Raw genomic sequence first — 27610 nt, forward strand, 5'->3', positions numbered from 1 at the left:
TCAATAAATAAGAGATAAAACTTCAGACTCAATATGAATTATTCATTAGTAAGATTTGTGCTGTTTTAAATTGCGTACCATGTAAACTTCATATTTCATTATCTTATTTTTCTCATCAATCTTCTCTCATTTTCATTTACTTCAAATTAACAGTAATTGTATTACATTATTTATAATATACAGTGTAATATTGTAGAAACAATATTACACCATATGTACTTTATACATTATAAATAATATAACTAAAATTAATTTTAAAAAAAACTTTAGAAAAGAAATTAATAAAATACATTAAAAAACAAAAGAATATATAATTATGAGCAAATATATTCATAAAAATAGAAAAAATATTTCATTTTCAGAGGATTTGAACTGGCGATATGGAAATTTAAACACCTATGATTTTACCACCATCACTACTATTTCTATTGTTACAATTTTTTTTAATAATTCACATTTTCTGCATCATACTATTTCTATTATTATAATTTTTCAAATAATTCACCTTTTCCACAAATCACCTAATTAAATATCACAATAATGAGAATAATGAGAATTCACATAAACAACTAAACACGTGTTAACATATTTCAGTCACAGATTAATTAAAAGTTTGATCGAAATCCATGACTCAAGGGACTTCGCCTTGCAAGTGAACTACTGATGTCATGTTAGATACCAGTGATCACTCAGAATATTTAACACGTTAAATTAACACTATAATTAACATTATAATCAATGTTAAATAAACGTTATAAGTAACGTTATAATTAACGTTAAATTAATATTATAATCAACTGTGTAATTAGTGTTGTGATCAATGTTATAATCAACGTCATAATTAACGTTAAAATCAATGTTAAATTAATATTATAATTAACATTACAATCAACGTTAAAATTAATGTTAAATTAATATTTTAATGGACGTTAAAGTCAACGTTAAATTAACATTATAATCAACTGTGTAATTAATGTTGTGATCAGTGTAATAATCAACGTCATAATTAACGTTAAATTCAATATTAAATTAATATTATAATTAACATTACAATCAACGTTATAATTAACGTTAAAATTAATATTATGTGTGTCGTTGTAATCAATGTCAAATTAACGACATAATTAACGTTGTAATCAACATTAAATTAATAATATAATTCATATTCGAATGAAGGATAAATTAACGTTAAATTGAGGTAATCACCTAAATTGAATAATCCAATCGTTATTCAATAAATATTTGACCAGAACACAAGCCTAAAATTTGTCAATCAAATATCCAACAATATAAATTTCACCAAAATCATCTCGTTAAAAAATACCAGACCAATGAAACTCATCCCACAATAAATATCAAAGAATACAAGACGGACCTGTCGTCCATCGTCGTAGCCCCTGCAATCGTTCCTCAGCTTTTTACCGCCATGTTCCGCGACTTTGCCCTCCCCCTTGCAACTGTCGATGCTGCTGGCACCGCTCGAGGTCGACACACTGCTCCTAACAACGACCGTCTTCTTCTCCGTCTCCAACCTATTCACGATCCCCGAAGAATCAAACACATCAATACCGTTCTCGAAAAACCGTTCCTTCCCGAACTCCCTGCTCTCCGTCTGAACATTGTCCTTCCACTCCACCTCGTTTTCATTGCTCATGTGTCCACTATCCTCCGAGCAGTTACCATCCGAAGTATATCCATTGTAATCGTTCAGTTTAACGTCCTTCTTCAACTCGATAGTCGGCGTCACATCCGTGGAGGACCGCGACTTGATCCAGGGATCCTTCAGCTCCCTGGACTCCGCGTTCTTGCAGTTGAAGAAATTCACCAGATGCTCGATCTCCTTCGCTCGTTTGCCCGACTGACTCTTCTTCGCTTCCTGTTTCTCTTCGTTCCTCTGACAACTCTTCGGAGGATCCACAGGCACTTCCTTGATCACCGAAGCATTAGCCTGCTTCTCCCAATTCTTCCTCAGCTCCTGAATACTCGAGGTCTCCTTCCTCTTCCTGGACTCCTCGATGACGCTCTGTCTGACGTACTCCCTCTTCGACTCCGACTTCTCGGAGACAGTCTCGCTCTTCTGCACATCCTCGATCTTGATCACCGTGGCGTGGTACTCCTCCGACCGGTCGTTCCGTTCCTCGTAGGACGTAGATCTACGAGGTGGATCCACCTCGGCGCAGGATGGCGAGTCCACGCAATCCGTCGCCTCGTCGTCGTCGTCGTCCAGCTGCGCCATCAGCCTCGCCACACGCTCCTCGAGGTTGCTGTATCTGACCGGTTCCGCCGAATACCCGAAGGCTTCGCGGCAGTTCTCGTAGATCCTCTCGTCCATGGAGCGATCGAGGTCCACGTCGTTGTCCAGGGATATCTGGTGAATCGTCGGCTCCACGGCGCGATCTACCTGCGATAGATCGGCCAGAGATCGACCTATGCGACATCCCCTGTGAGCCAGGAGCGGAATCTTGCTGGGTCTGGAGAACCCGAGGCTCCTCTTGCTCAGGGGTTCGGACCGGGAGAGAGTTTGCACGCTCCACAAGCTGGTGGACCGGTTAATCGTCTTGGTCCTGGGGATCTCCTTCTTCTCGATCGGGGAGGGTCGGAGCTCCTCGGGCCGTCGAATGACGGACACGCAGTTCAGGCTGACCGAACGGTCCAGTGTCTTCTTCTTGAGGGTGTCGGGTTTCTTGGGCGGCTTCGACGGAGCGTATGAAAGGCCCTTCTTCAGTAAGGCCCGGTCCTCCAGTATGGTGCAGGAGGTCGTCTTGCAGAGGGTTCTGTTCTGCCTGGGGAGAGGAGACTTTTCAGGAGCGTTTTGTTTCGAACGGTTGCCTTCCGGAGCGGCGCGACGAGGCTTGCTGGAGCAGGAAGCCTTCTTGGCGGGGTCCGAGGAAAAAGCGACGCGGGCACCGGTATGGTCATTAGAGACGATCCTGTTGGACGTCTTCGTGGCGGCCGGGCTTTTTACTGGTCGCGCGGACTTGTTCGCGAGCGTAGATCTGCTCGGCTCGACCTTCTTCGGGATCGATAGAGGTTTCGACACGTTCGGGCTGCTTTTGGCTTTGACCAACCGCGAGCCTACGTTGCTTGGCCATCTTGTGCCGTTCTCCAACATCTTGCTTCGGCTTCTTCAAATCGACGGAACAGTAACTCGAACGGGAGGCACCGTTTTAAAACATACTCGGGGGAACGGTTTAATGGACGGAAAGTTTTCTTCGGGGTCGATCGTTCAATGGGATGTCCGCGTCTCTTCTCTGCCTTCCTCTTCGGCACCGATCTGCACCATCTTTCTTGAACCACCTGTCGCCGGCAACCTGACACAACGCGTTCGGGAATGGACCTTCGGATGATTCTCTTGCGTGGAGAACGAGCCGCGACTAAGTACCGTAAAAGCAGTGTAAAAGTGGCCGTGCGTTTTATGGCGAGAGAGGAGGAACGCGCGATGGTGGGAGTGAAAGGAACGGAGAGATACAGGCTGAGGGGATCGGGAGAAAAGGAAGAGGGAAAGAGAGAGAAAGTTGGGAACGAAGAGGATCGAGAGAGATGGACACCGGTTGGCAGCATTGGCGTAACTAGGTCTTTGTTTCAGATTTATGTCTTACTGCTGAGTTGCTATATGTTGCGTGGCTATATGATGCGTGGCTATATGTTGTGTCGTTGAGCATTATACTGAAACATGTTGTATAGCTACGAGTTATATCACAGGACGTTATGGGATTACTTATACAACAGATTAGAACGCGTAACATATCGCTACGTGCTATATCGCCACGTGTTGTACAACTAGGCGCTATATTGCCACGTGTTATATGGCCAGATAGTAGTTTACAAAGCTTTGTATAACTTCGCGTTAAATTATTATGCGTTATAAAACCAATTACGCATTACATCACTATGTATTATATAGTCTCGCGTTATATCGCCGAATAGATCTACGCGTTACATCACCACATGTTGTATAGCTATGTGTTACATCATCACGAGTTATATAGTTACATATTCAATTATTATACGTTATATGATCAGCTATACATTAAATTACTGCGTGCTGTATAATCTCGTGCTATATGATCAAATGTAAGTCTCAACATACTGTATAATTACATGCTAGATTACCAGATGTTGTATTATCAAACATTACATTACGATGTATTATATTACTACGTATTGTAAGGTCTCGCGTTATATGGCCAGTTTCGATCACACCGTGTTATATAGTTACGAGTTATATAACTGAATAGTAGTTTACTAAATATTACATGGATGCATTAAATTATCAAGTTTCGAATATTCTCACGTTATATGGCCAGTTTCGATCATAGCGTGTTACATAGCCACGAGATGTACAGCTGAATAGTAGATTGCTAAATATTACACGGATGCATTAAATTAACACGTTTTTAATATTCTCGCGTTATATGGCCAGTTTCGATCACACCGTGTTATATAGTCACGAGTTATACAGCTAAATAGTAGATTGCTAAATATTACACGGATGCATTAAATTATCAAGTTTTTAATATTCTCGCGTTATATGGCCAGTTTCGATCATAGCGTGTTACATAGCCACGAGATATATAGCTAAATAGTAGATTACCAAATATTACACAAACGCACTAAATTAACACGTTTTTAATATTCTCGCGTTATATGGCCAGTTTCGATCATAGCGTGTTACATAGCCACGAGATGTACAGCTGAATAGTAGATTGCTAAATATTACACGGATGCATTAAATTATCAAGTTTGTAATATTCTCGCGTTATATGGCCAGTATCGATCATAACGTGTTACATAGCCACGAGATATATAGCTAAATAGTAGATTACCAAATATTACACAAACGCACTAAATTACCACGTTTTTAATATTCTCGCGTTATATGGCCAAACGTAAGATCTACGTGTAACATGATTCCTTATGCGTTATATAACCGAATATAACATTCCTAGATATTATACGAACGCGTATTAAATTACAATGTTTTATATTGTCTCGTGTTATATAGCCAACCCGATCATCACACGTTATATTTCACATCATATCGCCACAAATAGTACGATTATATGATAGACGTTATGTTATTACGCAATAGATTAGCTCGCATTATATAGCCACATATCGTAAAAACCTCCTGTTATATCGTCATATTTCGAGCGACTTCCGGTCCCTTCCTAGTTACGCCAATGGTGGCAAAGAAGAGAGAGAAAGAGAGACGAAAATATTATCTTCGCTAAGGCAGCTTCTTGTATCGCGGTAGATATAACCGTTTAGTGGTTTATCATTTTCATTGAAGGAAGCAGTTTCTCTCGATCAGGAATAACATCGAGCCGGTTATCGTAACGGATAATGCAACACCGCCAACCATAACGACTGGACCTTGAATTTATTCTATCGAATATTTCACTTCTATCGACACCACAGACTTTCTTATTGTTTTAACACTTTCACGGCTAGTGTCACGTATTCGTGATTTCAAGGCGTAGACACGGTGATAGTTAATTCATGGCATTTTTAATCAGTTATTTTCTTATTTTTTATTGAAAATTATACTTAACACGAAAGTTCTGTAATATGTATAATATTTTATTTGTACGTGTTATTTGCTGTTTCTGTGTTACAAATGAATGGAATTATTTTAAATATCAAAAAAGAAAATTAAAAAATTATGTAAAATGGTGTGATACATAACAAATTTTCAACTTTACAGATTCTCTAACAGTTAAAGTTTATAACTTTTCAAATTTTCTAATATTTCTCAAATTTCTAACTTTTCAAATTTTCTATTTTTCAAATTATCAAATTTTCCATTTTACAAATTTCCTAATTTTTTCCCTCCAAATCACTAAATTTATCAAGTTACTAAAATTCCCTAACTCCCAAATATTTCAAATGACCAATTTTCTAAATTTCCACATCTCAATTTTTGCAAATCACCCAATTTGCAAATTTTAAAATTTAAAAAAATTTTAAATTTCCTAAAAGTCCAAATTTGCAAACTCTGCAATTTCCCAAATTTTCAAATCTCAAATTCCCCAAATCTCCAACTGCTTTAAGTTACTAAACTTTCATAATTCTCAAATTACAAATTTCCCAAATTTTTGAATTTTCCAATTTTCCAAATTTTTAAATTTGTAATTTCTCAAGTTCAAAATCACTAATTTTCCTAAATTACTAAATTTCTATAATTCCTAAATATTTCAAATTACCAACAAATTTTCAAATTCCACAATTTTCCAAATTTTCAAATCTCCAGATTTCAATTTTCTCAAATCAGCCATTTTTCAAATTTCTAAAATATCCAAAATTTTGTAATACCTACAAACTTCTAAATTTCTCAATCTCAAAATTCGAAAACATCCCTACTAAAACCGTACAAAGATAAAAGAGCGTCCAAAATTACCACAGAGAAAACTTCCTCTTTTTCCAACACCACAATTTTCCCAAGAAAAGTACATATACTCTCCATCGAACAATCTCGCCGAACCGAGAAGTCCAGTTACGACACCGACTTTCTATCGTCAAGTCAAAACGGTCCAATTCGTCGTTGGCGGATGTGCTTTATTCCCTCGAAAATAATCGTATACATCTCCGCGCGTCTTCGACAGGTTAATTCAAGCGAGAGATCCCGAAGAAAGCACTCGAGCAGAGTCCGCTACTTCCAGCTCGATATTTACCGTTATCGAACTTAAAAGGTACAGGCCATAGACTCTCTCCTAATTAAAAACTCGCCGCTTTTATTCCTTCGTCTCTCCTTCGATCCTTTAATCGGTACTCACTCGCGGTCGCCCGCGTCCGCGCGAATTATTTTCGACTTATCGGACGCGTTCGAAATTTTATTCTACGTACCTAAACGCACGCGGAACGTACGACTAACACTTATCTGACACAAACGTGCAACCCTCTTTTCGCACTGATTAAACTGGACACCAAAAGGAAAGTTTTTCGGGGCACAAACGAGAAATGTAAATGGAACGAAACGAAAGTGAACCGGTGGATAAAAAGTTTGTAGACAGCGTACGGAACCGAAGCACGAGTAAGACGATGGCCCTAATCGGAATCGAGACCAACCGCGAACTGACGGAGTGCAGAAAACTTTGTACGAGTCAGGTGCAAGTTCCTGTCCCCTCCCTTCCACCTGTTACTCTGACCCCCTCTCCCCACCAGTGCCCCCCTTTTGGTCGGCGTTCGTCTTCGGAGAACAGTTTATACCCTCTTACATGGACCATACTTAAGTACAGGAGATTGCGGATATGGGATAAGGGGAAGGTGAATTTTGAGCGGGAGATTTGAACATTTTTGAATAGGTGAATTTGTAAGGTTGGAAATTGAGGAATCGCGGAATCTGAAGAATAGAATAACTATATGGGATAAATATTCTTTTATAACTATATGGGATAAATGATAGCAGATATAAGTTGTATAGGGAAGGACGATTTTTTGACGAGATTTGAAATATTTGAAATATATGAGATGATGATTTTAGAGATTTAAGATTTAGGAATGAAGAGTTTTGAATTTGGCAATTCTGAAATTGGAAAATTCTCAGGAACCTTGAAATTTGGAATTTTGGGAATCTTGAAATTGAAAATTTTGAACTTCAGAAAATTTTGGAGTTTGGAAATTTTGAATTTTTGGGAATTCTGGATTTTGGAAATTCTGGATTTTGGATAATTTAAAATTTTTGAAAATTTTGTATTTTGGAAATTTTCAAATTTGAAAATTTGGAATTTTTGGAAATTCTGACAATTTTTGGATTTTGGTCATTTTGAATTTTGGGAAATTTTAAATTTTTGAAAATTTTGGATTTTGGAAATTTTGAAATTTGAAAATTTGAAAATTTTGAATTTTTGGGAATTTTGGATTTTGCTAATTTTGGATTTTGGTGATTTTGAATTTTGGAAAATTTTGGATTTTGGAAATTTTGAATTTTTGAGAATTTTGGATTTTGCTAATATTGAATTTTGGGAAATTTTGGATTTTGGTGATTTTGAATTTTGGAAAATTTTGAATTTTGGAAATTTTGAATTTTTGAGAATTTTGGATTTTGCTAATTTTGAATTTTGGGAAATTTTGGATTTTGGAAATTTGAAAATTTTGAATTTTTGAGAATTTTGGATTTTGGAAAATTTTGGATTTGGGTAGTTTTGGATTTTGGGAAATTTTGAATTTTTGAGAATTCTGCATTTTGGAAAATTTTGGATTTGGTTAGTTTTGGATTTTGGGAAATTTTGAATTTTTGAGAATTCTGCATTTTGGAAAATTTTGGATTTGGGTAGTTTTGAATTTTGGGAAATTTTGAATCTTGGGAATTTTGAATTTTTGACAATTTTAAATTTTGAAAAATTTTGTGATTTGAAAATTTTAGAGTTTGAATTTCTAAATTTTCAAACTTAATTATCTAAAAAAAGTTGTGAACTCTATAATTTTCCAAATTTCGAATTCTCCGAATCCTAAAAATCCCAAATTCCTGATTAGCAAAACATAAACTTAAAAATCGACAAAAATCGATACTTCCGCATTGCTATATTTCATAATTTCCATCCTTTCAAATTTCTAAACTCATCGAGGTTTCTAAATCATACTATTTTCATCACTACATCCACTAAAACGCAAAAAGTAACTGCAATATTTGCTGATTGCATTTGCAGCTCGAAAAAAGAAGTATCGAATTAAGAAAGCAGAACAACTCTAAGGAAATATCGAAGGAAAAAATATGAATGAAATTATAGATACAAATTAGCTCGGCCGATAGCATCGCGAGATATTATCGTTTCGTTTAATATAGAAGACTGGTTCTGTTTGCTTCGAGTATTTATACAAGAAATAATCCACTATATAAATTATGCATTACGAGTTCATAACTGTTATGGAAGAGCACGAAAAAAAATATAAAAGTGCACGATTGTTCCAACTGACTTACAAAATAAACCTAACTTATGCATTATTAAACGTGTTGTAATGTATCAACTACAACTTCATTTCTTTTTTTGCTTCAGGTACATTACTCTTATAATTGGTGACCATTATTTCTTCTTATTTTACTGTTGATTAGTTTTCAGAAATTTTATGTTGTTGCGGAGAAGGGTTTGAGATTTGGGAATACAGAAAATTTCATTTTTTTAATTTTTCGAATTTCTAATTTACTAAATGTTTATTTCAAAATTTACAAACTTACAAATATTAAATTATTATTTATTATTATTATTATTATTAAAATTGACCAATAAGAAATTTGAAAATTCAAAAGTGTAGAAATACAAAAATTTTTTATTTTGAAATTCACTAGTTCATAAATTACCAAATAACAAAATTGATAATTTAGAAACTCCAAGATTTAAAAATGTAAAAATGCAGAATTTTTCAATTATGAAATTCACAAATTTTTTAAATATCGAATAAATAAATTCAGTCATTAAAAAATTAAAAAATTTTGAAGATAAAAAAATGCAAAATTTTCAGATCACAAAATTCTAAATTCGATCGTTCAAGAAACTGATCGAGGAGATACGAAAATCGAAACTGCAAGAGTGAGTACGTATTCAAGACTCGAATCGAGTGAGGAAAAGTCGGTCGAGATCGAGTTGAGGTCCCGAAACTTTCAAACTATATACGAATACGAAATCTTTGTGAAAAGTATCACACATGTTTGAGAAAACAATTTGAAAAACAGTTGTTTTAAGACAAAAACGGTATTTTAAATGTAGCGTACAGTTTGTACTATAGATCAATGAGAATTCATTTATGCAATATATGAAGTATGACGAAATAAATTATATAATATGTATTTCAGAAAACAAGCTTTTAATAATAATTGTACTAAATTACAAATGGTACTTTAAAAGTATTAAACTGTTTGTCCAATAAAGTAATGGAAAGTCAATTCTGCAATATATGGAAAGTGACGATATAAATTACATGTATTCCAGGAAACAATTTTTTTATAAATATTGTATTAAATTAAAAATAGTACTTTAAAGATATTCAACTGTTTGTACAATAAATGTATGGAAATTCAATTCTGCAATATATGAAGCGTGACGGTATAAATTACATATATTCCAGAAACCAATATTTTAATAAAAATTGTATTGAATTAAAAGTAGTATTTTAAAACCGTTCAACTGTTTGCACAGTGAATTCATGGAAATTCAATTCTGCAATATATGAAGCGTGACGGTATAAATTACATATATTCTACAAACCAATATTTTAATAAAAATTGTACTGAATTAAAAGTAGTATTTTAAAACCGTTCAACTGTTTGCACACTGAATTCATGGAAATTCAATTCTGCAATATATGGAGCGTGACAACGTGCATTGTATGCATTTCAAAAAGTAATTTTTTTATAAGAATTGTATTGCATGCAAAATGATATTTTAAAATTAGTTAATTGTTTGTAGAAACAACCAATGGAAATTCACTTATGCAATATATGAAGTGTGACAATTATTATTAAAGTGTAAATTATATGTATTTGAGGAAACAATGTATTAATAAAGATTATACCAAATTAAAAATGATATTTTAAAATGAGTTAATTGTTTGTAAAATCAACCAATGGAAATTCGATTATGCAATATATGAAGCTTGACGATATACATTACATATATTTCAGAAAACAATTATTTAATAAAAATTATATTAAATCAAAAATGGTAATTTAAAAGTATTCAACCGTTTGCAGCGTCCATTAACCGAGACTTAATTCTGCAATATATGACGATGCCATATATATATCAACATTGTCATTATATAATATCATCATTAATTACATTATATTTTTCCTCTAAAAATTGTATATTAATTAGTATTGCAAATTACAAGTAATGTACTACAAAATTTATTTTACAAATAAATTTATTAACATATTAATTTTTCCACCACGAATAACACTAATATAAATGATAATGATAATGATAATTGTAATAGTAAGAAGCCAGATCTTCGTACAAGGCGATTTGCTGGTCGCATCTAAATTAAGGCAGCATTTTTGTTGCAATCATTCACCGTTACATCGTTAAATAGAGAAATTTTAATACTTTCGTTGAGTACACGCGATTATACCTTAATACCTGCTGTCCAGGTAAAACTGCTACCTACGAAGATTACTTTGATGGTACTTTGTCCAATAAACCATAAATCGCAGGTATACGTATACCTAAGTCCATCTTCTAATGACCAGAAATAACAATGCAGTTATTTTCTTGGGAAAATTGAGCCGAGATATGTAAATACGTTTCCGTTATTTTCTAGAAGGTTGGAAAGTATTGAGACAATAATTTGACGGGTTGTATGTACAGGGTGGTAATAAATACTGTGAATAGTACTAGTTAGAAATTTATTGAATTTGCAAATAAGTAAATATTTAATGTTCAATTTATTTCATACATTTAGGTTCATATGTTAGATAGTATTGTTATGGACATATGCAAAAATTTAATTAGTAAACTAGTTTTTGAGTTATCAGCCACGCCAATTTTAAGAATATAGTTTTGAGAAAATGCGTTTAAAGTTTCAGTCCTGCGCACTGAACGCGTGAATACCCGCAGCGCTAATCGACCATAACTTCAAAAGGGCTTTGTATTTCATTTTAAAATTGTAAGACAATATTTTTAAGATGTTACACTAACATATTACAGAAAAAAAATTTTGTAATTTTTTAAGATTCCAAAGGTATTGCCTTAAACCGTAACACGTCTACGTTTTTATTAACCAGTTTCTATATGGTGCTTACAAGTTAGGAGCGATTTGCAGCGGAAGTAAACCTGCTCGGAAAGGAAGTACCGTTGGTGGTCTTATTCGCGTCTGAAGTGTTAAGTATCGACATTGTTTCTCGAAACAAATACAAAAGGCACATCACGACTGCCTATTTAATAGTATCGTTAGTTAATCACCATAAATTTGCACTTTCTCGATTCGACGGATTTTCTCCGATCGCGTCTCTCGAATTTTTTAAACTACAGACCGAGAAATATTTAAACTCGTTGAGCGCATCATCAATTCATTGTAATTCTTTTTCGTTCGCATCTTCAACAGCGGGAATACTAATTCATTCATTATGCAACAACTGTAAGCGCTGCCACCCTCGACGTAACCGTACGTCGTTAAAAAAAATGTGTCTTTTACATATTCAAATCGTGCACTTGACGACGCAACTGACTTCTCTTGGTTAACCCTTTCTCCACGGTGCATTTCGACTGTAAATCGTCCATTGTGTTTCGGTCGTAAATCTTGAAGTCGCCGGTGAAATTTCGTAAACAACGTATTTATTACTTACTGTTACAAGACAGAGTATTAACAGTATTATCCAACTTCTTTCGTTCGCAAGTTTTAAACAGTTCTTAGGTTTCTGAATTTTTTGTTTTACAAAATACAGAAGTTTTGAATCTAGGAATTATAGGTATGTTATATGTTAGATACACGGTAGATCGCTATGCGATAGTTTACCGCGTGGTAAACTGTCACGCGTTGTATAACCATGCGTTAAAATAACACGCGTTATATGATCACATGTTGTATAGCTATAAATTAGACAGCTGTACGCTAAATTATCCCGTGTTATATAGGCACGCGTTATATCGCCGCGTACTATACGTAGCCACGTATTGGATAACAACACGGCAGATTTCCACGCGTTTCAAAACTACCTATGCGATAGAATACGGCTCGTTAGAATACCTCGCGTTATATCGCCGTATATTATATAATTACGCATTAGATTGCAACGCGATAAATTTCCACGCGTTTTAAGACTACCTATGCAACAAAATAGGGCACGTTAGAATACCTCGCGTTATATTGCCGTATATTGTATAATTACGCATTAGATTGCCACGCGATAGACTTCCACGTATTTTAAGACTACTTATGCAACAAAATAGGGCACGTTACAATACCTCGCGTTATATCGCCGTATATTAAATAATTACGCATTAGATTGCCACGCGATAGATTTCCACGCGTTTCAAGACTACCTATGCAACAAAATAGGGCACGTTAGAATACCTCGCGTTATATCGCCGCAAATTATATAATTACGCATTAGATTGCCACGCGATAGACTTCCACGTATTTTAAGACTACCTGTGCAACAAAATAGGACACGTTAGAATACCTCGCGTTATATTGCCGAATATTATAAAATTACGCATTAGATTGCCACGCGATAGATTTCCACACGCTTTAAGACTATCTGCACAATAAGATACGACTCGTTAGAATACCTCGCGTTATATCGCCGCAAATTATATAATTACGCAATAGATTACCACGCGATAGACTTCCACGTATTTTAGGACTACCTATGCAGTATAATACAGCTTTTGAGAACACCTCGCGTTATATTGCCGCGTATTATATATCCACTGTTTAGATCGCGTTGCGACTGATTTCTACACATTTTAAAACTACCTATACAATAAAATAGTTCGTATTAGATTACCGCGCGTTATATAGCCGCGTGTTATATAGCCACGCGCTATATCACCGCATATTATATAACCACATACTAGATCGTCTTCGATAATTCTCACGTATTATAGGATTATCTACGGAATAAAATACTATGTAGTAGATTATCACGCGTTATATTGCCGCTTTATATATAGCCACATTTTATACAACTACACGTTAAAACGTCACACATTATGTTACCGCGCGTTTTATGACCACCTACGTAATAGAATATTACTCGTTAGAATACCTCGCGTTATGTAGCCGCGTGCTAAATAATATTATATATGCTATAAATGAAGTTTAAAACAGGTTAAATAATACTATGCATACTTTAAATGAAGCTTAAAATAGGTTAGATGAAGGTTAGGTTTAGATCAATAACTTTTTTATGTTATCAAATATGATTTCAAATGATTAAAGAAAGTTAGACTTCAGTTAGAATTAGGTTAGCTTATATAATTCATATATTGTTTTTTAACGTATTAACATCAATATTCTAACGACTTCGATAAAATGATAGATTATCTCCAGACCATGATTTTCTTTTTAAATAAAATAAATAAATCTAATTTTGCATATCAGCATACCTTTCTACGCGAAATAAGACCGAATTTACAAAAGAAACGTTACGCACAAAACAAGTACATCGCGTTAAGATTATCATAGATTGCCTCTGCAGTTTCTATCTCGAAAAGAAATTAGTTTAACATTTTCACTCAGCAATTACATTAACGATATTTATACTCCCAACAGATAATTCTGAAAAGTTTCAAACGAACCTCGCGTACAGAAGCATCCGTTTGTCAGTTCAACTTTCTCTCGTTGACCATAAGTATCTTTCCTGTTCCTCAATTTACAAATGAGTTCTAGCAAGTGTCTTTCAACTTCCACCATCGCGACGCGGCTGTAACCCGAAGACGAACAACGTAATATATTCAAGATGCGAGTCGATTAAATTCATACGCAGGAACATTTATCAAACGGTCCGTACGCTAATGGATTTATAGATTCATTCTATTTTAAAGAGCGATAACGCTCGGTAAAAAGCGTTTTCTCTATTGATTGATATTTTATGTGAAACCGGTAATCATTTATGGATTCGTTCGAAGTGTGAAACTAGTGGGTTGAAGTATCAATTTTTTTACCTACGGAGTATTTTAGATTGAAATTGATGGAGTTTTAATGTAAGTATGTTAGAATGTTATTGTAGGTATTTGACAAATAGGTCGAGAATTTTTTACGTTTTGAGTTAGTGGATTTGGAAATTTGGAGATGAGAGATTGCTGAAAGTGTTTAGAGAGATTTTAATTTCAGAATTTTGAAATTCTAAATTTTCAAATTTGGAAATTTGGATATAAAAATTATTAGACATATTCAGGAAGTTTCCAGATTGGGAATTTTGAAGTTTAGGAACTTTTAAGACTGCAAATTTGGAAATTTGGAATTCCAAAAAATATTCAAATTTGGAAATTTCAAAAAAATTTCAAATCTGGAAATTTGGATATAAAAATTATTAGAAATAGTCAGGAAGTTTCCAGATTGGAAATTTTGAAATTTATAAACTTTTAAGACTACAAATTTAGAAATTTGGAATTTCAAAAAATATTCAAATTTGGAAATTTTCGAATTTCTAAATGTGGTAGCTTGATAATTTTGAAAATTGAATATGAACAATTATCGTAATTATATAGAAAGTCTTCCAATGAAGAATTTTCAAAAATTAAAAAATTTTAAATTTTGGAGATGAAAAAGATTTTCGAGTTCCTAAATTTCCTAAATTATTTAATGTACCAGATAATACTACAATTGATAAGATATATGTTAAATAATAAAATTACGTAACAAACATTATAAATCGCAGCAGAAATTTTGCAACATTCAAAAGTACAAAGTAATGCACTTACGACGTGTTATAAGAACTGCAATGACAAGTATAAAAGCGTGTTAGTTCATGCTATGTCCCTTTATAACGGTAGCAGACGAAAGCAATTATATACACGTGACGTCTGCAGCCAAGTATTAAGCTGTCACCAGATGAGACGATCTCTTCATTAAACTATTATGTATACTATGTTACGTTCTATGCAGTAATAGATATATCTACTGTGAATGACACCATCGCACGTTCGAGAGAATCTTGTGTTGAACTGACCATCGTAATATCGTAATTTGATCACTTAGAAAGTTATAAATTTAGAATTATAGTTATAAATTTGGAGTTAGAATTATAGTTATAAATTAAGAGTTATAATATCAAATTTATAAATTTAAGAAACGGAACTGTTTCACATAGAAGCGGTATCTCCGCCATATGAAATGCATATTATATCATAAAATGATCCGACGTAGTAAGAAAAGAATAAATTCTCACCTACGAGCCTTTCGTTTTTATTTTCGAGTCAATTTGACATTGCGAGATTTTCGAGCTTGTCCGTAATACGGAGTTAGAATTATTCAATTATTTACCACGAACGACAGCGTTCGGAAGAAAATCTTGACGTTTCGCAAAAGCTAGGTTAGGGCGACGTTCGAAGGCACCGTAGCAGGGGGCGCCGAAACGTAGACGGGCCCCGAAATTGGGGCACCGAAATACATCAGCGACAACGGAAGGAGCCCCGTAATACGGACAATAACGTCCGTTTTTATTTTATTAAACACATCGCGAACATTGAATTTTACTTAAAAACATTGCTCGTTAAAGAGTGTTAGAATAATGTGATGTATATGCGTTCGTAAAACGTGCATTAGTACACCGAATTCGTCAACTAGTGGCGCTTTATTGGTTTGCCACTAAATTCGCGTTTATCGTGTCCTGTATTTTGTTGCACTGTTCAAGTGGGTTGCTACATGCGGAAATGTTGCAACACGTGTACGGTTCTAAACAAGTTTCTCTTTACTGTATAAAATAGTTGTTCATACTTAAATAAATATTGTTTAAGTGTTTGTGTGAGTTATTATTGAAATCTTATCAAAAAGTGTTTGTTCAGTAACAGATACTGGTTTGAAGAATATAATATTCCTGTAACGGTTTTTTAATTATTACATACGATTTTGTAAATTAAGCACGTAATGAAAGAACGTAAAGTGCGCGTTTATTATGAATCTACTAAATTTATTATGAAACATTGTGTACTATTTACGACCTTGAAAGATCGATCAGAATGAGGTATCGAGAAAAGTGGCATAACGAGATGGAATGCGAGGAACATTTATTCTAAAGTACTTTGAGGGACATGTTTGATGTCCCTGGAGATATACGCGCTCGTGTCAATTAGTACCAAAATCCTACCAGGAAGCGTTTGTTCAATAACAGCTACTGGTTTGAAGAATATAATATACCTGTAATGATTTTTAATTAATATATATGATTCTGCAAATTTTGTTACACTGTTCAAATAGACCGCTATGTATCGAAAATTAACAACACGTGCTACGGTTCTGTACAAGCTTTTGTTTAATTTAGAAATTAAAATATGACTAGATAATATGATTAGAAAAATATGACATACTGTAACTGTTTTTAATATATGAAACTAGTGTAAAGCTTCTGTCATTAAACCACATATAATAATACTCCAACAAACTAGTACAAATAGTCTAATAAACGTCAAAAAGACGTTCTACGAACGTTCTAAGATAAAAGCCAGCAAAATAGAGCGAAGAGCAAAGTAATAAATAAATTTTTAAGGTCGAGCGAAGGAATGGGAGACACGTTTCCATTGACGCGACTTTCGGAGCGTTCTCGATGGACGTTTTTGGGTCACCCGGTGTATCGTCCGTGTTAAATCGCCACGGAAATTTCGCGGGTCTCGCGAAAGCGAGGTCGTGGGGCCGTTCCTCCCGTACGCATAGAAAAGGCCGGTGTGTTCGGTGCCGATCGATAGATCTCGCAGAGATGGCAGCTGCATCGAGAAATTGGAAGCCCTGCCGGGGGTATTACACGTACCGTGTATACGCACGTTAATATACAGGGTGTCTCTTTTAACATAATCATTGATACATTATAACAGTTGAAAACTTCATTAAACTATTTGTTTTTGTAACAAATCTTATCATGTATTTGATATATTTTACTATGTTAAGATATTTTATATGTGTTACAATGTTAGGATATTTTATATATGTTACAGTATTAAAATATTTTATATGTGTTACAATGTTAAGATATTTTATATATCTTACAGTATTAAGATATTTTATATATTTTACTATATTAAGATATTTTATATGTGTTACAATGTTAAGATATTTTATATGTCTTACAATTTTAAGATATTTTATATATCTTAAAATATTTCTCAATATTTCCTATTCATGCATATAATTTCATTTTCTAAAATTGAATTATATATTTGCCAACGCACCATTCAATACAGTTCGTTATTTTTTATAAAAAAGTATTAACTCACTCACACCGAAAAATCATATCTCTGGAAGTTATTTTTATTTCAATACTGCAACATACAATTTCAATGCAGCTAATATGCACGACACCTAATATCATCTGTTTGTGTGTACGTGAACAAACGTTAGTACGTAGTACAATCCTAACCGGTCAATCGTTCGGTACTTCCCATCCGACGATTTGATACGCCCTCAGATTTGTTCCTACGAGGATATTTAAAAAATAACGTTCACGCAGAAGAACGTACACCGCCAAATGATCCTAAAGAGAAGATTCTCGCTGCCGCCAACAAATTTCCGCGGAAATGTCACGAAGAGTCGAAGAATCATCGAGAGATCGAATAAATGTCCGCGTTCGGGCCAGAGGGCGTACTTCCGAACGCCAACTTCAGGAAGGTGCGTGCTAAAACGTGCGCGTTAGAACTCGCCTCGCTACCCGGTATAAAAATGAAAATATCTTCTAAACTAACGTATTTTCGGCGTAAGTGACTCGATACTTTTGCGTAGAGAATAACGAGCTGCATCGAACGTTGCATTCAAAAATATATAATTCCATTAAAAGGAACAAAGTTGGCCTTCGTCTCTTGTGCGCATGCGCGTAGAAGAAAGCTACTTCGGATAATTCGCAGCTTGAAATCGCGTAACTTTTGCTTAAAACAATTTTTTGCTTCGTCAATGTTTTGGAAGATCGAGCAGGTTGTTTTGAGAGGTGACACCGTGTAGATACGTGTTGGAAAGCTGCTGCCGGGAATGTCCGCTGGCCTACTGACGAACAGGAGAAAGGAGATGACATGGGAGGAGATACGGGAGAGCATCGCTGGAGAAAAGACCGCTGCTGTTGCTGCTGGCCGCATTATGAAATCGCGGGATTCTTTTCACGTTAACGAACATACCCGCTGCGTTTTAATTGCTGTCGGTTTATTGGCTTTCCCATACTCGATGGTCCTTTTATCATTTTTTCTTTTCCTTTCTTTTGCTTGAGTAACATTATGTCTTTTACGTTAGCTAACAACCTTTTACCTGAAGCAATTTTTTTCTCTGTTAACAGAATACTGGAATTGAAGTGTTCATATCTACACTGAAAGCAAGGTTGAAGATTCAAAATACAATTTGTAGAATTAAAAATGAAAACTTGCTTCTTGACAAGAGATTATAAAAATATTGAATTTGATAACAGATAAAATATTGTTGATAACATAAAGATGAACAAGTTTATAGGTTATTTTAATCTGATACAATCGTTAACTCAATTCAATACAGTCGTGATCTGATCACGATCTAACCTTGCACTAACACTAATACAATCTTGAACTCCTAACGTAACCTTAAATAACCATAACCTTATCTTGTGTTGACCTTAGTTTAACCTTGATGTAACACTACTGCAATTTGACTTGACATTAATGTGACTTAACCTGACCCTAGAAGTTGTAAATTAGAAGACTGGAGATACATATCAATATTTCTAAAGTTCTAAGTTAATAAATATATAGATATGGACGTCTATAGAATTGTTAATTTGTGAATTTGAAATTTCTAAATTAAAAAAAAAAGAAAATTTAGAAAATACCTCAATATAAATATTTATAAATCTGTAAATTTGAGAATTTGAATTTGCTAAATTAAAAAATTTGAAAAATAGTAAATATCTAAATATAAAAATTCATAAATCTGTAAATTAGAGAAATTGTAAATAAAGCGTCAAATCTCCACATTTCTAAATTTCCAAACTACCATATCCCTAAATTCCTAAATCCCTAAACACTCAAATCTCCATATTTCTAAATTTCTAAATTTCCAAATCCCCAAATTCCTAATTCCTTAAACCCCAAAATCCCTAAACCCCCAAATCTCTACACTTCTAAATTTCCAAATTCCCACATCCCTAAATTTCTAAATCCCTAAATCCCAAAATCCCTAAACACTCAAATTTCCATATTTCTAAAATCCCAAATCCCTAAATTCCTAATTCCTTAAACCTCAAAATCTCTAAACCCCCAAATTTCCACACTTCTAAATTTCCAAATTCCCACATCCCTAAATTTCTAAATCCCTAAATCCCAAAATCCCTAAACACTCAAATTTCCATATTTCTAAAATCCCAAATCCCTAAATTCCTAATTCCTTAAACCTCAAAATCTCTAAACCCCCAAATTTCCACACTTCTAAATTTCCAAATTCCCACATCCCTAAATTTCTAAATCCCTAAATCCCAAAATCCCTAAACACTCAAATCTCCATATTTCTAAAATCCCAAATCCCTAAATCCTTAAATCTCTAAATTCCTAATTCCTTAAACCCCAAAATCCCTAAACCCCCAAATCTCCACACTTCTAAATTTCCAAACTCCCATATCCCTAAATTCCTAAATCCCTAAATCCCTAAACACTCAAATCTCCATATTTCTAAATTTCTAAATTCCCAAATCCCCAAATCCCCAAATCCCTAAATTCCTAATTCCTTAAACTCCAAAATCCCTAAACCCCCAAATCTCCACACTTCTGAATTTCCAAATTCCTAATTCCTTAAACCCCAAAATCCCTAAACCCCAAAATCTCCATACTTCTAAATTTCCAAATTACCATATCCCTAAATTTCTAAATCCCTAAATCCCCAAACCTTCAAATCTCCTTATTTCCAAATTCTCAAACCCCCACCTTCCCAAATCCCTAAATTCCCAAAAATCTATATACAAAATACGTAACAAAACGCGTAAACAGTAATTTTCGTTGAACCTTACACTTCCGTTTGATGTAACACGAATGTCGCGTTACTGTATGTTTATGTCATCAAATAGCGTCTGACGGTTATAAAAACAACGCTCGTAAAATTGTACGTTAGGTATGTAAAAATCGTTCCGGAAGAAAGTTACGGTGAGCATTCGATTGAATTAAGAATTCATTTATCGAGAACCACTTTCACCGAAGGAACTTAACAACCAATGTGTATTTATACACAGCAAATTGATCGTTTAGGCGAGCCGCTAAGCACTTGTTTGACATTGGTCAATAGAAAACATGTGTGAAGTAGCACTCAAAGAATCGTAAAGGTTATATTTCGTTGAGAGGAGACATAACCTAATTGTTACATGCCTTCTTTTATGCAACTTCGGTATAGGGTGTCAGAGTTTCTTACCGTCAAACTTTATTAACATTTATTAATCGGTACAACAAGATCGATGTTCGCTTAGAATATAGACAGCTATGTCGAAACGAAATGTGTATACTTTTACATACAGGGTGTGCCAGATTTTACCAAACTTCATTAACATACTCCATTCACAAAAATTACTAAGTAACATAATCGTCTACTAATAACTAAATAACAAATTCCATTAGCAAAAATAAAAGAGGAATGTCATAACGACGAGTTTCTAACACTTTATCAAAAAGTTATAACAAGAACGCGAAACGAGAGACTGCTTTGTTCGATATACAGGGTGTTCCATGTTCGGACAACTTTACTAGAATATTCTCTAAATAAAAATAAGAAAAAATGTTTATACGAACGTAGGCTCTCGAACGCGTGATTAAAAGTTATTGAAAAAAATATGAAAGTCGAGAATTATAGGTATGTAGTATCCCAGGAGAAAATCGTCCATTATTTCGTATATTCCTTGCAATCTTTTTGTTATTTACGAGATATTTATTATTAGTTACGTACTGGTTATTTAACCAGCTGCTAGTTAAACAATTCATGAATAAAATTAATTAATTATTAATTACTGACTAGATATTTATTATTGGTTGCATACTGATATTTAAGTAGCTGTTACTTAAGTAATTTATGAAAAAAAATTAACTAATTATCAATCGCTTACTAGATATTTACTATTAGTTGCATACTGGTCATTTAACTAGCTGTTACTTACATAATTTATGAAAAAAAATTAACTAATTATGAATTGTTTACTAGATATTTACTATTAGTTGCATACTGGTCATTTAACTAGCTGTTACTTACATAATTTATGAAAAAAAATTAACTAATTAATAATTGTTTACTAGATATTTACTATTAGCTACATACTGATCATTTAACTAGCTGTTACTTAAATAATTTAAAAACAAAATAAACTAATTAATAATTATTTTCTAAATATTTATTATTAGTTACATACTGATCATTTAACTAGCAGTTCCTTAAATAATTTATGAACAAAAATTAACTAATTATCAATTGCTTACTAGATATTTACTATTAGTTGCATACTGATCATTTAACTAACTGTTACTTACATAATTTATCAAAAAAACGAACTAATTAATAATTATTTTCTAGATATTTATTATTTGTTGCATATTGGTCATTTAACTAGCTGTTACTTACATACTTTATCAAAAAAACCAACTAATTAATAATTATTTTCTAAATATTTATTACTAGTTACATACTGCTCATTAAACTACCTATTCCTTAAATAATTTATGATAAAAAAATTAACTAATAATCAATTGCTTACTAGATATTTACTATTAACTGCATACTGGTCATTTAACTAGCTGTTACTTAAATAATTTATGAAAAATATTACCTAATTGTTACCCAAACTTTCTCCAAACAAAATCACCAAGTTATCACATAAAAAATTTCTCAAAAAAAAATCTGTTATTCAATCAAAAACAGATCTGACCAACTCTGTAATAAGTTAAATAATCTCATAACGAGAAAGACAAATATAAGCTGCATAAGTACATGTATAAATAGACTGACTTTCTCAATAAAAAAATGAACCACTGCACAGGTTGACTTTTCTAGTTAACAGAATGACATATAAACGTTTTGTTTAATCACCCCGAACCCGCACACTTTTTCTGTGTCGCTGAATGTACGCTTTCTCTTAAAACACCGTATCTTCGTGTCAATATATTCTTTTGTACTTAATACCGTCATAAATTCCAACAAAAGCTGTTATTTTTACATCGACTATAGTTTCACTTAACATGATACATACACGTTTGTTTCGACATGTGCTTCTTTTATATCTGAGCAAAATGTACAATTCAAGATTTACAATGGAGACTTCAAATTGGGTTATAAGGTCATAATAAGGAGGTAATTGTAGATAAAATTTCACAATGCAAATGTCAAGATTTCAAAATTTCTGAAATTTCCGAATTCCAAAATTTCCAAATTCCAAAAGTTCCAAATTCCAAAAGTTCCAAATTCCGAAACTTGCAAATTCCAAAACTTGCAAATTCCAAAATTTCCGAATTCCAAAAGTACCGAATTCCAAAATTTCCAAATTCCAAAAGTTCCAAATTCCAAAATTTCAAAATTTCAAAATGTTGCAAATTCCAAAAGTTGCAAATTCCAAAACTTGCAAATTCCAAAATTTCCAAATTCCAAAAGTCCCAAATTCCAAAATTTCCAAGTTCCAAAAGTTCCAAATTCCAAAAATTGCAAATTCGAAAATTTCCAAATTCCAAATGTTGCAAATTCCAAAATTTCCGAATTCCAAAAGTTCCGAATTCCAAAATTTCCGAATTCCAAAATTTCCAAATTCCAAAAGTTCCAATTTCCAAAATTTCCAAATTCCAAAAGTCCCAAATTCCAAAATTTCCAAATTCCAAAAGTTCCAAATTCCAAAATTTCAAAATTTCAAAATGTTGCAAATTCCAAAAGTTGCAAATTCCAAAAGTTCCAAATTCCAAAACTTGCAAATTCCAAAACTTGCAAATTCCAAAATTTCCAAATTCCAAAAGTTCCGAATTCCAAAAGTTACGAATTCCAAAAGTTCCGAATTCCAAAATTTCCAAATTCCAAAATTTCCAAATTCCAAAATTTCCGAATTCCAAAAGTTCCAAATTCCAAGTCCCAAATTTCAAAATTTCCAAATTCCAAAAGTTCCAAATTCCAAAAGTTCCAAATTCCAAAATTTCCAAATCCCAAAATTTCCAAAATTCCCAAAATTTCAAATTTCCTAAATTTTTACATTTCAAATTTCCCAAATTCTCGAATCTTCCAAAAATCTTAAAATACCGAAAATCTAAAAATCTCCAAAAATAAAAAAGAGAAAACTATCCTAAACAAACCTGCGATCAAGCAAATAGAATATTACTAGAACAGCAGATACAGTAACAATATACCATATCTCGTGATTTCCATGTTAGATATGCAAATGCTTCCGACGATTCTTTTAGCATGAAAAGTTTGCATGCATAAAAAACAGGAATACACAAATTTATTCAGAAGAAAGGACACCTAGATATTGTTTTCTACACATATCCCACATAATTCTGTGGAAATGATAGAAAAGTTCGAAAGCAACGAGGTTTGTAATTGGTGGGTATTAATGATAGTTACTGAATTAACCTGTTTGCTTCACATTCTAATTGAATCCTTATAATTCCTTGTTCTCACCTTTCTCTATTTTCACTATCAAGATTTGCACGTACAGTATGTTTCTATATTATACATGGTGTTCCATTTTAGTAGAAGATTTCAATTATTTAAATTGATATTGAAAGAAGAAAAATTCAAGCAGAAAATTTAAGTAGATAATTTTAAGTGGAAGAATTAATGTTCATGTTTTATATATACTTAATATAATATACTTTATAATATACTTAATATAATATAATAAAATATACACTCACTATTACTTAATATTTATTATAAATATTTAAATATAAATATTATAATTATTATAATACTTCTAATTATAAATAATAAACTTCTTATTATAATTATTAAAATTATATATAATTATTATATATAATTTTAATAAGCATCACATTACACAATTACATCACAATTCTAATTTCCTTAAACAAAAAATATCATTTGTTTATCCCTATCATTCATGAGAGATCAACGACACGGTTTCACACGAAAACCGAAAAAAATCGCACACCTCAGGTACCCTAACAGTAAAAGAAACACTACAGTTCCTAAACGGGCGGCGAATTAAAGAACGGGATGACCGCGGGGTCATTCAATTAATTAACGTGCGTTCGTTACGTACGCCACAGGAGAAGCGAGGAAAATTACAAGAAAAGGACTCGCAGCTCCCTTTCGCGCGAGCAATTAAACGGCCACGTTAAAATAAAGTATCTAACACGCAGAATAAGTCGAGAAGAGTAACAACAACAACGTAACAGAAAGCCGCATCCGCTTCCGCAACGGAGGAAGGACGCGTGAGAAGTTCATTGTACGAACTTCTTGTGCGAATGCAGTTTACCAACAGGGTCTTTGATCTTCCTATCTTCCTATCTTATTACCATCGGATCTTCTTAAGCTGATTAACGTTCATTTCACTCCTACGTTAACTCCTTGGATACCTGCATTTTCAATAAACTCTAGCATTCATAATTTTGTAATTTTAGACATTGTTGAATTTCTAACCTCACAAACCGAGAATTATTTAACTGTCAAATCTTCAAATTTGATGTTTACAAACATAACCTCTCAATTTTTTATTCCTCCGATCTTCAAATTTTTGCTCCTCGAGTATTCTAATTGTTGCTAAAAAAAATTCACATATACACACATGTTTATAGATACTTCAATATACACACATATATATATATATATAAATATATAAATATATAGATATATAAATACACACAAGTACAAATACAATACCCACGTATTTATAGGGACACTAATAAATAAACTCATAAATAAATTATGTCAGGTTACGTCACAAAACTAACTAAGTTTACAGATCATATCAACGAAGTATCTTACGAGATTCCCTAGCGGGTTGTCATCGATGTGCTGACTACATCGAGATTCTTAACATCGTTTGCTTTCATTTCTTACGTTCTCTTTCCTCCTTTTTAACATACTTCGTACGTTTTTGCATTTGCAGCTGCCTCGTGACAAACACGGAATTATTCAGGCACTTCGAGCGCGCATATCTCCAGGGACATCAAACATGTCCCTCAAAGTACTTTAGAATAATATATGTTCCTCGCATTCCATCTCGTTATGCCACTTTTCTCGATACCTCATTCTGATCGATCTTTCAAGGTCGTAAATAGTACACAATGTTTCATAATAAATTTAGTAGATTCATAATAAACACGCACTTTACGTTCTTTACGTGCTTAATTTGCAAAATCGTATGTAACAATTAAAAAACCGTTACAGGAATATTATATTCTTCAAACCAGTATCTGTTGTTGAACAAACACTTTTTGATAAGATTTCAATAATAACTCACACAAACACTTAAACAGTATTTATTTAAGTATGAACAACTATTTTACACAGTAAAGAGAAACTTGTTTAGAACCGTACACGTGTTGCAACATTTCCGCATGTAGCAACCCACTTGAACAGTGCAACAAAATACAGGACACAATAAACGCGAATTTAGTGGCAAACCAATAAAGCGCCACTAGTTGACGAATTCGGTGCACTAATGCACGTTTTACGAACGCATATACATCACATTATTCTAACACTTTTTAACGAGCAATGTTTTTAAGTAAAATTCAATGTTCGCGATGTGTTTAATAAAATAAAAACGGACGTTATTGTCCGTATTACGGGGCTCCTTCCGTTGTCGCTGATGTATTTCGGTGCCCCAATTTCGGGGCCCGTCTACGTTTCGGCGCCCCCTGCTACGGTGCCTTCGAACGTCGCCCTAACCTAGCTTTTGTGAAACGTCACGATTTTCTCCCAAACGCTGTCGTTCGTGGTAAATAATTGAATAATTATGGCTCCGTATTACGGACAAGCTCGAAAATCTCGCGATGTCAAATTGATTCGAAAATAAAAACGAAAGGCTCGTAGGTGAAAATTTATTCTTTTCGTACTACGTCGGATCATTTTACGATACAATATGCATTTCATATGGCGGAAGTACCGTGTATCTATGCGAAACAGTTCCGGAAGCAGTTCATAAAGTTTTAAATTAAAACTTTTATCAAAATCAAAGCGGAATTAACAGAGATCGTAAATTTGCGTAAACACCGTTTGATTTGTCAGTCTAAACCCGTTAATAAGATAACCGAAAACAATTAAAAGGAGCGATGTTACTAGTTCCGTGATCTCGATCACGATCTGGTCAGTCACGTGTTTGTCGTGCGAACCTGACCTTAGCTTGTTAGCCAGTTAAATTAAAACTCGTCGCGTTTCTCCATTACCGTCCCGTGATGAATAGTCGAGCTGTACACTCTACTGCAACACGCACTTTCTTTACATAAATACATATATGCAAACTTCGCAATTTTTCTATTACCGAACTTTCATATTTCAAGACTTCGAGTTCCGGAATCTTTCTTTAATTTTCAAATGTTCTAATCTTCAAAACTTCGAATTTTCAAATACGAATATTTTATTAGATTTTCTATAAATATTCAAGTCTCTGGATTAGTGAATTTTTGTATATTCAAATTTTCCAGAATGCAAAATAGCAAATTTAAAATTTTGCAAAGTGTAACGTTAACAATTTGTTAGTTTCAAAATTCTTGATATGTGAAATTTCGGAATTCCAGAATTTCTAGGTTCTAAATATGCACATTTACAAATCCCTAGATTACGAAATTCCTACATCTTGAAACCTCTTATAATTCCCTATATTCAGGATTCTCTATATATTTCAAACTTCTGATATTCCCAAATTCCTATATTACTAAGATCCTATACTACCGAATTCTAGTACTTATAAAATCCCCTAGATTTCCATATCCCCATATCCTCTAATTTCAAGAACCCCGAATCCCATATTACCAAATTCGTATATCCTCAAATCTCTATATCCCAAAAATCTATCTATCCTAAATTCCCTAGATAC

At 33.4% G+C, this 27610-nt stretch overlaps 1 protein-coding gene across 11 annotated transcripts in view; it reads right to left on the bottom strand.

Annotated features, from left to right (window-relative positions):
- Nucleotides 1-27610, bottom strand: part of LOC100883300 (Myosin heavy chain-like) — a 132067-nt gene that overhangs the window by 27572 nt on the left and 76885 nt on the right. The window contains exons 1-2 of one of the 11 annotated variants that reach the window (XM_012294160.2): nucleotides 6847-7079; nucleotides 1376-3311 (exon numbers count right to left, since the gene is read on the bottom strand). The exons of 9 other annotated variants lie outside the window; for them this stretch is intronic. In XM_012294160.2, coding sequence (XP_012149550.2) covers nucleotides 1376-3112 — 1737 coding nt within the window. In that variant the 5' untranslated portion in view covers nucleotides 3113-3311; nucleotides 6847-7079. Of the gene's footprint in view, nucleotides 1-1375; nucleotides 3375-6846; nucleotides 7080-27610 lie in introns of those variants that run through there. One more of the 11 variants, XM_076534744.1, reaches the window with a different exon arrangement.

Source organism: Megachile rotundata, chromosome 8, assembly GCF_050947335.1.
Source record: "Megachile rotundata isolate GNS110a chromosome 8, iyMegRotu1, whole genome shotgun sequence".
NCBI lineage: Eukaryota > Metazoa > Arthropoda > Insecta > Hymenoptera > Megachilidae > Megachile > Megachile rotundata.